At 34.1% G+C, this 12,861-nt stretch overlaps 1 protein-coding gene and 1 pseudogene across 1 annotated transcript; one reads left to right on the top strand and one right to left on the bottom strand.

The window, feature by feature from the left end:
• The first annotated feature begins 661 nt into the window (after nt 1-661).
• Nucleotides 662-4,026, top strand: LOC112750729 (cytochrome P450 82A3-like; annotated as a pseudogene).
• Nucleotides 4,027-9,949: 5,923 nt separating this feature from the next.
• LOC112748929 (uncharacterized) lies at nt 9,950-11,478 on the bottom strand. The gene is made up of 2 exons (XM_025797182.1): nt 11,330-11,478; nt 9,950-11,207 (listed from the first exon to the last, which is right to left on the bottom strand). Exons 1-2 carry the CDS (start codon nt 11,476-11,478, stop codon nt 9,950-9,952), a joined length of 1,407 nt encoding a protein of 468 aa, XP_025652967.1.
• Between the last annotated feature and the right edge of the window lie 1,383 nt (nt 11,479-12,861).

Here is a 12,861-nt window from a genome sequence, read left to right as displayed (position 1 = left end):
TCGAATTAGATCAAATCCGAGCACAAAAATGTGAATATTGGATTCAATCCGATGAGATTAATGCGGATTCGATCGAGATTTCGACCATATCCGATCCAATCCGATCCGTATGTAGTCCTAATTTTATGTTTTATGTATGATAAATTATGAAATATTCTAAAATTATTGTATTTTTTTTAAAATAACCTAAAAATTTAATTACAAATGTTAATTTTTAAATAATAGTACCTAACTGAAAATTAGTAAAAAAAAATACTATAAAATTATTAAAATTTATTATTTTTTGTCATCAATTAATCATTAATATTTAAAAATATGAACTAAAATATGTTATTAAATTACTAAACTAAGAAAATTGAATTAATGATTAAAAATTATGAAAAAATTATAAATTTTGATAATATTTTAACATTTCTCTTTTTTTTTTTTTTTTTACAGTTTGAAGTGAGATTCGAATCCAATACCTTTAAATGGGGATAAGAGAATATGTCATTTGAGTTATAATTCGTTGGTCTAATATTTTTCTTTATTAAATTATAAGAACGGGTTGAAAAAACTATACATAATTACAAATACAATACACATGTTTAAAATATCGATCACAGTAATTCCTCTTTTGCTATAATTAATTTGGTGTATGCAGTATGCTTGATATGCTCGCCTTCTTTACTTAAACAAATCAGGAAAATTAAAGCATTAAGCTAATTAACTCATCATTTATCCAAATCAAACTCATCTCTCTTCATTTTTCAATTCCACAAACAAATTCTTGAGCAGAAAAATCAATGGATCAAATTCCAACTTATCCAAACACCACCTCAATTACTGGAATAACAATCCTTTCTCTTGTTATTACCATCTTATTCTATTTATTAATGTATCGTCCATTCAAAGCTGGCAATAAACATAGAGAACCTCCAATGGTGGCTGGTGCATGGCCTATACTGGGTCACCTTCCACTCTTCCATGGCTCACGTTCACAGCCACTCCACATTACTTTAGGCGCCATGGCTGACAAATATGGACCCCTTTTCACCGTGAAGCTTGGTTCCAAAAAGATTGTAGTACTAAGCAACTCAGAAATGGCGAAAGAATGCTTCACAAAGAATGATGCAATTGTTGCTTCTCGTCCCAATCTTGTCTCATTCGAAAACCTTGGCTACAATGGAGCCATGATTGGTTTCACGCCGTACGGTCCATATTGGCGTGAACTCCGCAAGTTTTCAACCTTAGAGCTTCTCTCGAATCGCCGCATAGAGCTGCTAAGCCATGTTCGTGTCTCCGAAGTTCGAGCTTCAACAAAAGATCTCTTAAGTCTTTGGTCCACTCAGAAGAATGAATCTGGATACGTGTTGGTGGACGTAAAGCAATGGTTTGCAGAATTGACATTCAACATGGTTCTTAGAATAGTTGCGGGGAAGACATTCTTTGGAGCTGTAGATTCGGAGAGTGAGGATAAAGCGAGTAAGTGTTTAAAGACTATTAGGGAGATGATGCGTCTTATGGGGCTGTTTACTGTGGGAGATGCTATTCCTTCATTAAGGTGGCTTGATTTGGGGGGGGCATGAGAAGGCCATGAAAGAAACTGCTAAACAACTCGATGAGATTTTGAGTGGATGGTTGGATGAGCATCGCAAAAACATGGATTTGTTAAGTGAAGAGCCACGTGACTTCATTGATGTCATGCTTTCGGTGTTTTCTCATACCAACATTCATGGGTTTGATGCTGACACCATATATAAAGCCACAATATTGGTATGTATCTATTTAGAATTTGTTACTTGTTCTTATTATTCTATTTTTTTAGCCAGCACTGAGCTAATAATAATTTATATTTATATATACAAAAATTTTATATACAAAAAAAATATATAATTAATATTCATATTTATTAAAATTTATACACATAAATTAATATAATTTAAATTCATAATTTTTAAAATTTATATACATAAATTAATAAAATTTATTTATTAAACTACTATTATTGGCTCAAAAGTTTTTTTTTTCAATAGTTAAATCATATTTCACACTGGGAGTAGAGAATTATACACTTAATACTTATCTAATCTTTCCTTCTTCTTCTTTTTTTTTTCCTTTTCTTAATTTTTTTAATTTTTATTTTTTTCCACCTACAATAAGCCAACTTGTTCTCTGTTGCTATTGTATTGTGTGCTCATTCCTTTCTTATTATCGTATGTTAGAATTTAAAACACAAATTAATAAAATTCTGTAGCTACCTAAATAATATAGTAGTAAGTATAATGAGTTGACCGAATACATGAAAATAAAGAGTAAAAAAAAGTTTCATGTATATATATAAAGTGATATATACTATAATATTACAATGGCTTTAGATGTTAAATTAAAATAATATTTTTTTATATTATTTTATAATGCTTTTTAATATAAAAATAAAATAAAAAGTATTATCAAAATATAAATAAAAATGACCTTAATCTTAATAGTACATTTTAAATGTTACTAAATTATATAGTTAACCACCCTAATAATAGCCATATACACTCTTCCATATAATGATATACGATTATACTACGTGTACACTAAAATTAACCATTAAAATTAGCTACCAGTATATAATACATATTAGAATATAAATACATATTAAAAATAAATTAAACCACACATATATTTATACACAAATATATTGGTGGCTGATTTTAATAGCTAATTTTAATATACAAATAGCAATTTTGAATGATATAACATTGTGGTACTGGTAATTAATATTTTCAGTGAAAAATATATTTTTTTCTGGCAACAATTAGTTGAGCTTTCTATTTCTTCTTTGCATGTTTTAAAGCTTTAGTTTGATTTTCATTCAAAACATACATATATGCATACTTCCGTTTGTTGTTGTTATTATTTTTTCAAAATAAAACTGATCTCCTTAATGTATGTGATCTACTATTTTCTTGCAAGATTGATCCTCCTTAAATGTGTATAGCATTGTTGTCATGTAACTCGTACTATTTTAATGTCGCAGACAATGATAGTTGGGGGAAATGACACCACCACAGTTTCTCTTACATGGGCCATGTGTTTGCTATTGAAAAATCCTCACGTGTTGGAAAAGGCAAAACAAGAACTTGATGAGAAAATAGGGAAAGATAGATGCATAGTTGAGTCAGATATAAATAATTTAGTATATCTTCAAGCTATAGTCAAGGAAACATTAAGATTGTATCCAGCAGCTCCTCTAGCAGCACCTCATGAATTCACAGAAGATTGCAATTTAGGTGGATATCACATCAAAAAGGGAACTCAGCTAATTACAAATATTTGGAAAATCAATACCGATCCTTATATTTGGTCAGATCACTTGGACTTCAAGCCAGAAAAATTCCTCACAACCCACAAAGATATCGACGTTAAAGGCCATCACTTTGAATTGTTACCGTTTGGAGGTGGCAGACGTATTTGTCCCGGAATTTCATTTGGCCTTAAAATGCTTCACTTTGTTTTGGCGAGCTTTTTGCATTCCTTTGAAATATTGAACCCACCTATTGAATTTGTTGATATGAGTGCAACTCTTGGATTGGTCATTGCTAAAACTACTCCACTTAAGATCATGGTTAAACCACGTTTATCTCCCAACTGTTATGTAAACATGTAATTAACATACACTAGCGTTATTAGTTGTGTGCTTTCGTATATTGTCACTTTGTTAAGTCCTATACCTGAACCTAGTTATCTACTGGTGTTGTGATCCATTATGATTATGTCCATCTCTGCTTAAACATAAAGTTGTAAAATCAAATGAAGGAGAAGAAGAGAGGATCGCGATCGATTTGGGGGTGGGTCTCTGTGTGGGTAGTTCTTCGGATCGGGTTGTGTTCTGCTTGTGTGGGCGGGTCGTTTCTTTTGGTCTTAGACAATGTCCAAAAAAAGAAAAAAAGTAAAATCAAATGATGGTGATTTCGTGATGTACATGATCGAATTGTCGCTTACTTTTAGTAATTAAATGTTATGGGGTTATGTTAACATTAACCTATCTATAATAAAGTCTTATCCTCCTTAATACTAGAAATGATGATATGAATTAAACGAAATCATTGTACTCTATTACGTAAAAATTATTTAATTATATTATTGTTTTAATTTCAGTTAAATAAGTTAAACACGCAAAGACAAAAAACGTGAAAATCACGACTGATATTAAATTTGAGTTTATATTTAAGTGATGATGTCTTTATTATGGTGTTTAAATTGTTTAACTTATTTTTTAAAATAAAAAATAAAATATTTAAAATAAATTATTTATTTATTTTTTTTAGTAATTTAGATGAGTTCTGCTAGAAAAATAATGGACTATTTATACAATGTGCTATTGAGTTACAAAATAAACATCTTTCTATTATATAGAATAACCATTCGAGTACTAAGATAATAAACATCTCTTCAAAAATTTAAGCTAATTTTGGGTTCACCAAGAATCGAATTCCTTTCGGATCTAATACTCTAATATCATATCATGATACCATTCATCCAAAAAGTTTCAGCTGATAAAAAAAGATAATACTAATAATTATATATCTAATACTCCCTAAATTTTCATTGTACACATTATAACATTGGCTCCTCATACTTTTCTAATTTAGATATAACATTCACCATCTATCTATAGCATTTGACATATTGCAGGGGCCCCATGCATGATGTCGTTTACTAATTAGATTTTCGCTACGTGTATTTGAGTGATTTGGTCTCTATGAATTATTGGTGCTCTACTTAAAGAAATGGCAAATAGAGATATGGACTGGCAAATAGCGACAGGGACAATTTATTAACGAGCAAGTATACAGCTGTCCCTTAAAAATCAGTTATTAAATTATTAATTACATTAAATATATATTAAAATTAATTATTAAAATATAAATATACATTAAAAATAAATTAAATTATATATATTTATATATAATAAATATATAATTGTTTTATTAATTTTTTGCAAATCGATAGTGGTTCGATATCGAATGATTTGGGATCAAAATCTACTCTTTTTTATAGGTACCAATTCTATAAATGTATCAAAATTTCTCCCATTAGACGAGTATTGACATGGGAAATAAGTTTGAAAAATGCCAAAAAGATAAAAGAAGAGTAAAAAGAAAGATTCGAAAAAGTAAATTGACTGGAATTAAAATGGTTTGCATTGAATTTAAACAAAGCAGTAAAATACATTCGACTTAATCAAAGGACTTTTGATATAGAAATTAAAGATGCTGAAATGTGAATTGGACAAAGAAATTAAACATTGTTTGAAAGATAAATTGGATAGAAAAAGTAAAGTTTTATAGAAAATGTAAATGAAAATTTAAAGGTAATGGAAGGAACCCTACAGAAATTGAACTCGAATGCAGACTCAGAAATTCGCTGGGGATCTGAGTGTGCTTGAGTGTATTTCTGAAGAAAAGTTCCAACCCTTATTTCCTAAATCTTACTAATATTTATAACACAAATCTGTAACCGATCCTTAATTGCACAATGCTGCCTTTTGCTAATGAACGTTACCAATAAATTTCCAATTCAGAAAAAAGCTCTCAACTTTCTTCTTAGTGTAACCGCTCGATTCTCTATTTTGAAAACGCCATTCGATCCTCTATTCGAATTCTTTTCCCAATTCATTAAGGTGTCAAAATCGAGAACACGTCAGATAACTTCCATTTAACATTGGTACGTGTGTCTTTTCGATTTCTGCTCCCTTCTTAACATCTCTCTAATATTTCGAATTAGCTTATCCTTTCGAAAATATTTCTCGACCAACAAATTTCTCCCTAGGATTAATGTGTTTACTTTCAAAACCACTCGTTGGAAGATGAAACACTTAATCCTAATTCAGTTTCCAATCACTTTAACTGGCCATAGTTACCATTTACCTTCTCCATTAATTATGGCCCGTTTGACACATTTCCCATGGCTTGCGCTTTCTCTCTCCACCACTTCGCCTTCTTCGCAAAGTTACCTCCTTTCTCTTTGAATTTCCTCTGTAATAACGGCTACAATGAAATTTCCTTTATATTCGACACTTGCATCGTTATCCAATCTTTCTCGAATTCTTATTTCTTCAATTTCTCTTGCATTCTGTCTCCCTACAAAACTTTTATTCTTCAATCTTCACAACCACCGGCTCCTCCAGCTCTTCACATTTTGAATCAGGTCAACGACCCTATAATCCTTATTCCCTTTACTGTGGGTGAAGACATCCATTGTTCCATTGGTCCCATCGAGAATCTGGAAAGGGCAAACAAAAAACTCCCTTTCTTCCCCAGTGCTCAGGGAGAAGACTTGTTGACCAATCAAGACCTTGATATCTCCTTCATCACCAACCAAAAACCCTTTCATAACAACCCTAAAACCACTCCTCGAGGAATTAACTTCACAGCCTGGTATGAACGCCTTGCCCCATCGAAGAGCGCTGCTTGGGAGCTCTCAGGATTCAGGATCTTCTAAGACTTTTCCACTTTTTTCCCTCGACACTCCCTTGGATGATCAAAGCTGTGACCTTTTTTTGGAACAAGACTTCCAATAATTTTCACCTCCCTTGTGGGATGATTGGTATGTCACTTCTAGATGTGGCTGCAATTACAGGACTCCCGATTAATCCTCCCGACTTCACCTCTAACATGCAGCCTAGGCAACAGTACAACATTGCCCCCACAACTTCCTATAGTGACTTTATTATTCATCATATGGGTGCAGAAGGCACTCCCATCACAAATGATGAACATGTGGCATTTCTATTTTGTTGGCTAAATGCAATTGTCTTTTGCTCTCGAAGTGTCCAAATGTCAAAGTTTTTTCTTCCTCTGGCTGCTCTGCTTCATGAAGGGAACACCTTAAACTTGGCCAAATTTCTTCTGGGACACATTTTCGAAGAACTTGGCCAGTTTGTCAATTGTCTTCGAAACAACTATCTAATCAGCACAAGGGTCCTCTCTGGCTTCTCCAACTATGACTCAATGCCATTTTTGAAAAGTATATGACAAAGCATAGCGGTGGTGCTACCGACAAACAGCACATTGAAGGCTTCCGATTGGCTAATTTCAAGCCAAATTTTCCAGAAGCGCAATCAGACGAAGGCCAATTTTGGACTGTCTTTTCTCTTTTTCAATCTTGCAAAGACTTTCACAATGTGGACCTCAATTTCACCCCCTTTTTGCGTCGAAATTGTGGTCCTGCTTGGCTCGAATGCGTCCTCTTTTCCAACGATTCTGAAGAAAATGAGCTTGCAAACAGAAATTGGGTAAATCTACTGGCAGTACATGTAATTCCCACAGGGCTTCCTCAGCATAAAAAGCAACGCTTCAAGGTAACTCTGTATGCCCCTCATTACACAGCTAGGCAACTTGGCTTCTCACAAGCCATCCTGACTCCTCTCCCCAGAAATAGCAGGCCATTTTGTCATATTACTTTGGCTTCAAAGAAAGAACTCAATCTCTGCCTCTTAAAAAATCAACAACAAAAAGAAAGCTACAATCACCTTGTTTATGATCGAAGCTCCTACATCACACAATCTTGCTCCGATTGGTGGACTGCTTACTATTCTAGGTACAGTCGTACCTTTGAAAAAATCAAACGCTCTGTTGTCCAAGCAGTCCCTGCTGTTGAGGGTTCTCCAAAGAGAACTCAAAAAAGAAAAGCTGAAACCACAGCTTCTTCACGCCAACCACTAAGGAAAAGTCGACGGACACTATCAAAGACTTCTAGGAAGGTAACTATATTCATATGATTATTCTTTAACTGAAATTCTCCGATAATCACATTCACTCGTAACTCTTTTAATGTCAACCTTTCTTTAGTTACAATTACAACCGTCGAGTGGGAGCTCTGATGAAAGTGAGCCATCTATTCAGAATATCCTTGCTGCATCCTCACAATCGGAGGATACAATTGTTTCTGATTCAGGCTCTCAATTAGTTCGAAGAACAAGACCCATTCCGATAACTTTATATCATTTTAACATATATTTTAATTTAATCACAATAAATCTCGACTTATTGTACCTTACATTCTAGCCTGTTACTGTTGCACAATCAATCAACTCATTTCTGGCACCTGATCACCCACATCAACAACAACAACAAGACCTAGGACAGACCACATCTCATTCATTAATCCAAGCCACAGAGTCTGTTTAGCCTCTCCAAGTCGCCTTTTCAATTCCGACTAGGACACAGGTAGTCGACTTAACAAAGGATCACATTCATCACTCTCCAACATAAACTTTGATCCTTGGACATGTCTCTCCAACCAACCAGGCTGCGCTTTCTGCTGAATATCAAGTGGCCTCTGATTTTGACTCCCCCTCTCGAGTCACTGAGACTACTACTTCAGATTCTCCATCTAGAGTTCTGAAAACCTTTCCTTTTCCTCAAAAAACCTCCAGTCCTCCTCAACAAGCTGAGCTCCAACCTCTCCTTGGTCAAGGATCCGGAGACTTGGGTGTTTCTACCGGATCTACAAATGTCACCTTAGTTAACCTGGTCACCATTCTAAATCAAGCTATTCAAGAAGACCAAGTACCTATTTCTACCCCTATACTCATTGGTCCTTCTACATTATCTGGTCCTTCATCCGAGCTGAATGTTAATGCTTGAGAACAACTTCTATCACTTCTCAAACTCCTGGACCATCCAACCATCGAATAGACCAATGATGCAGCCCTAAACAAGCTTTTGTCTGATCTTTTGAATTCACTATTTGAACTTAGGTTCCAACCCCACACTCTACCATAATCAATCAATACAAACAAATTGCCAACAAAAGCGTAACTACCCAGGAAAAACTTTAAGAAATCAAAGATGAGGTGGCTAAACTCAGAACTGAATCAGAAAACTATACTTCATCCCTTTAACCAATCAAAGTTTCCAGTGAAGAATTCGATTTGAGAATTTCTTAGGCTGTTTTCGTGCAAGCTCACTATGATAAGGAAGAGAGAAAATTTGAAGCAGAATTGGCTCAAATTAATGAAAAACTTGCCAAAATTTGAAAGAGAAGAGCTGATATAGCTATACCCTTAGCCACTGCCCAACAAGAGCAACAACAACTTGTGCAATAAATCGTTTCTATTGAGGCCAAATAAGAAGAATGTGAGAAACAACTTGACAAGGCCCAATATGAAGAATTCAGGCATGCTGAAATACTTTTAGTTCTGGACAATGAAAGGGTAAAGCTACGCTCAGATTTAGCAAAACTTATGGCACCTTACATTTCTTCACCTTAGATTTCATTACTTGTAATGGTTCTCTTTGTTTTCGGACTTATGCATTTTAATTTTAATTCAGCAAACAATGATATTACTTTAAATACTTTCCATTAATCGAATGGATTATATTTCCTGATTCGATATCCTTGATTCGATATGCATTTATAGAATATAATCCTATCACTTGGAAAGGGTATTCCCAAGTATGGGACCATTTGCCAAGAACTCTCGATTTCTTTTCCATTGGCAAGATAATTTTTGCAACCAACTACCTATACTAAAGTATTTCTCTTTTATTCGACAATTGTAATTTCGAGCAACACTTTCTTTTTGTCGAATCATATTTTCAAGTGCCAATATTCGCTCTGAATCTAATTCATTCAGCTCGTCAAACATTGCATTCCAATAATCATCAACTGCCAAATCGTTTTGTTTTGACACCCTCAAAGTATTCAAATTGATTTCCAACGGTATCATAACATTATGGCCATATACTAATTTATAAGGCGACGTACCTGTTGACCCTCTTGGTGAATTTTGATAAGCCTATAGTACTTGACTTAACGTTTCATGCCAAGTTCGAGGTCTATTTCTGATTTGTTTTTTAATCAAACTTATCAAAATTTTATTTTCCGCCTCGACCTGTCTATTAGCCTGTGCATAATAGGGGGTTGAAGTAACCATACTGATATTCCTCGAAGCTGCAAAATTCTTGATTCGCTAACCAGTAAACATAGTCCCTTGATCAGTGCTCAATGTTTGAGAAATTTCAAATCGATGGATTATATATTCCTCAAAAAAATCTATTATTTCATTTTGTGCAACTTCTATTAAAGGAACTGCTTCGACCCACTTTTTGAAATAATCAATTGCTACCAGGATAAATTTATGATGTTTTGATGAAGAAGGGTGAATCAATCCACTTAAATCCAAAGTCCAACCTCTAAACGGCCATGGCTTTATAATCGAATGTAACTCAGATGTTGGGATCTGTTGTATCAAACCATGCTTTTGACATTCCTGACACGCCTTTGCATATTCGATACAATCTTTGATCATGGATGGCCAATATACATGATTGCGATATAACACCCATTTCATCTTCTTCCCAGCCTGATGAGTACCACATATCCCTTTATGGACTTCGCCCAAAGCAATGAATTTATCATTTTGCCTCAGGCATCTCGACAGAGTTCCATCGATTCCCTTTTTATACAACTCATCAGCCATCAAGACAAAATTTATTGCTTGTAATTTTACCTTTTTGTCGACTGGGATGCTGGGATTCTTTAAATATTCAGCAATAAGTTTTCTCCAATCATTGTCTTCCCATTCACCTATACACAAAGCTTCCCTTTTATCCGCAGGCACTAAAATTTTATGGATACTGTCCAGTTTTCTTAAAGTTTCTGGGCCGATCCTATACCTCGAAGCAATTTGGGCTAACTCATTAGCGACCTCATTATGAATCCTTGGGATATGAACCAAAGAAACTTTTCGAAAATAGGTTAACAACTTCCAAGCCGTTGCCAAGTATTTTTGCAACTCCTCATTATTACATTTAAACTCTTTCCATAACTGCTTAAGGACTAACTGAGAGTCCCCTAGGATTTGGACTTCTAAAGCCCCTTTTCCAATCAAGATTTCAAGACTCAAAATTAAAGTTTCATACTCTGCCATATTATTCGAGTAAGGATATTTTAACTCGAACAGGAATTCTGATGGAATCCCTTCTGGTGAGATAATAAGAATTCCAACTCCTGCACCATCTTTGTGCTTCGATCCATCAAAATATAACTTCCAATAATCGACTTTAATGTCGAGTACATTTGCCCCCTGGTTATTCAGATTGTTCGAATTATCAACTAGAAAATCTGCAATGACCTGACCTTTCACAGCTTTTATTGGGACATATTGCAAATCGAACTCTGTCAAAGCGAGCATCCATTTCCCTAAACGTCCTCGTAACATTGGAAAACTTAACATATACTTGATGAGATCAGTTTGTGCTACAACTTTTAATGATTTAGCCACCATATAGCATTTTAATTCATACAAGCATAATATAGGGACAAACACAATTTTTCTATCGGAGAATACCTTGTCTCAATATCAGTCAAAACTCGACTAAGGTAATAAACTACCCGTTCATTCCCATTCTCATCATCTTGAGCTAGCATACACCCAATTGTGTTTGGAGATGCTGCAATGTACAATTTTAAGGGCTCATGTGGATGAACATTCGCCATAATCGAAGCCTTTGATAAATAAGCCTTTATGAATCGAATGCCTGTTGATGCTCGTTTGTCCATTCGAATTGTGAATCACTCTTTAGTTTCACTAAAGGTGCGAACACTTTTGTTCGATCAGAAAGATTTGAAATGAACATTCTAAGATAATTTACTTTATCCAAGAACGATTGCACTTCTTTTGTCAATTTAGGTGCAGACAATGCTAATATTGCATCAGCCTTACTTTTGTCGATTGCAATCCCTTTTTTATAAACTACAAAGCCTAGGAAATTTCCAGGCGATACACCAAAGGCACACTTTAAAAGATTCATTTTCATCCTTTTTTTCGCATAGTAACAAATGCTTTCCTTATATGATCAATATGTTGATTCACCAAAATTGATTTGACCATAACGTCATCAATATATACTTCCATAAATTTTCCGATATACTCATGGAATATAACGTTCATTGCTCGCTAGTAAGTTGCACCAGCATTTTTCAAACCGAAAGGCATAACCACCCATTCATAAGTGCCTAATGCCACGGGACAACGAAAGTTAGTTTTGGACACATCATCCTATGCAATGAAGATTTGATTATATTCTGAATAACTGTCCATAAAACTTAAAATTTTATTTCCCGCTGTAGAATCGATTAACATATCTGCGATTGGCATAAAATACTCATCTTTCGGCGTAGCATTATTCAGATCTCTAAAATCAATGCACACTCTTAACTTTTCATTTTTCTTCATTACAGGAACAATATTCGAAATCCACTCAATATAACGTGCAGTTTGAATAAACTTTTCTTTAATCAACCGTTATATTTCTTCCTTAATCTTTTGATTTATTTCTGGAGCAAAACGATGAGGAATCTGCTTTACAGGTCGAGCATTTTGTTTCAATGCTAATTGATGTTCTACAAGAGAACGATCGAGACCAGGCATATCATGATAATCCCAAGCAAAACAATCTTTAAATTCATGTAAAAGATGAAAAAGCTCAGTACGAAAAGGGTCTACAAGATCTTTACAAATATAGGTGATTCGAACATCACCAAGAGACCCTAAATTAATTTCTTCTAGGGGATCTTGAGATTCAAACCCTTTTAATTGTTCCTCATCTTTTACTGAATATTTTTCGAAACTCAAAGGTTCTAAATCATAGATGCAATCAAAAGAGAAATCAACAGATTCATTATAAATAAAACATACTTGATCTTTTGCTGGATTAACAACAGCTTTATTTTCAATACAATGAACTTCCGCTATTAGATTAGTAGTTCGACTAACAACACCATTTGCATTATACAATGAAGAAAAACTTAAACCATGACTAAACTCGATTGAAGATATCGAGTTGTTACAACTAAGAAAAGAACTTGCATTTCTAAATG

This window comes from Arachis hypogaea, chromosome 15 (genome assembly GCF_003086295.3).
Source record: "Arachis hypogaea cultivar Tifrunner chromosome 15, arahy.Tifrunner.gnm2.J5K5, whole genome shotgun sequence".
Taxonomy (NCBI): Eukaryota; Viridiplantae; Streptophyta; class Magnoliopsida; order Fabales; family Fabaceae; genus Arachis; species Arachis hypogaea.
The sequence above is the reverse complement of the archived record's forward strand: the minus strand, read 5'-3'. Positions and strand labels throughout refer to the sequence as shown.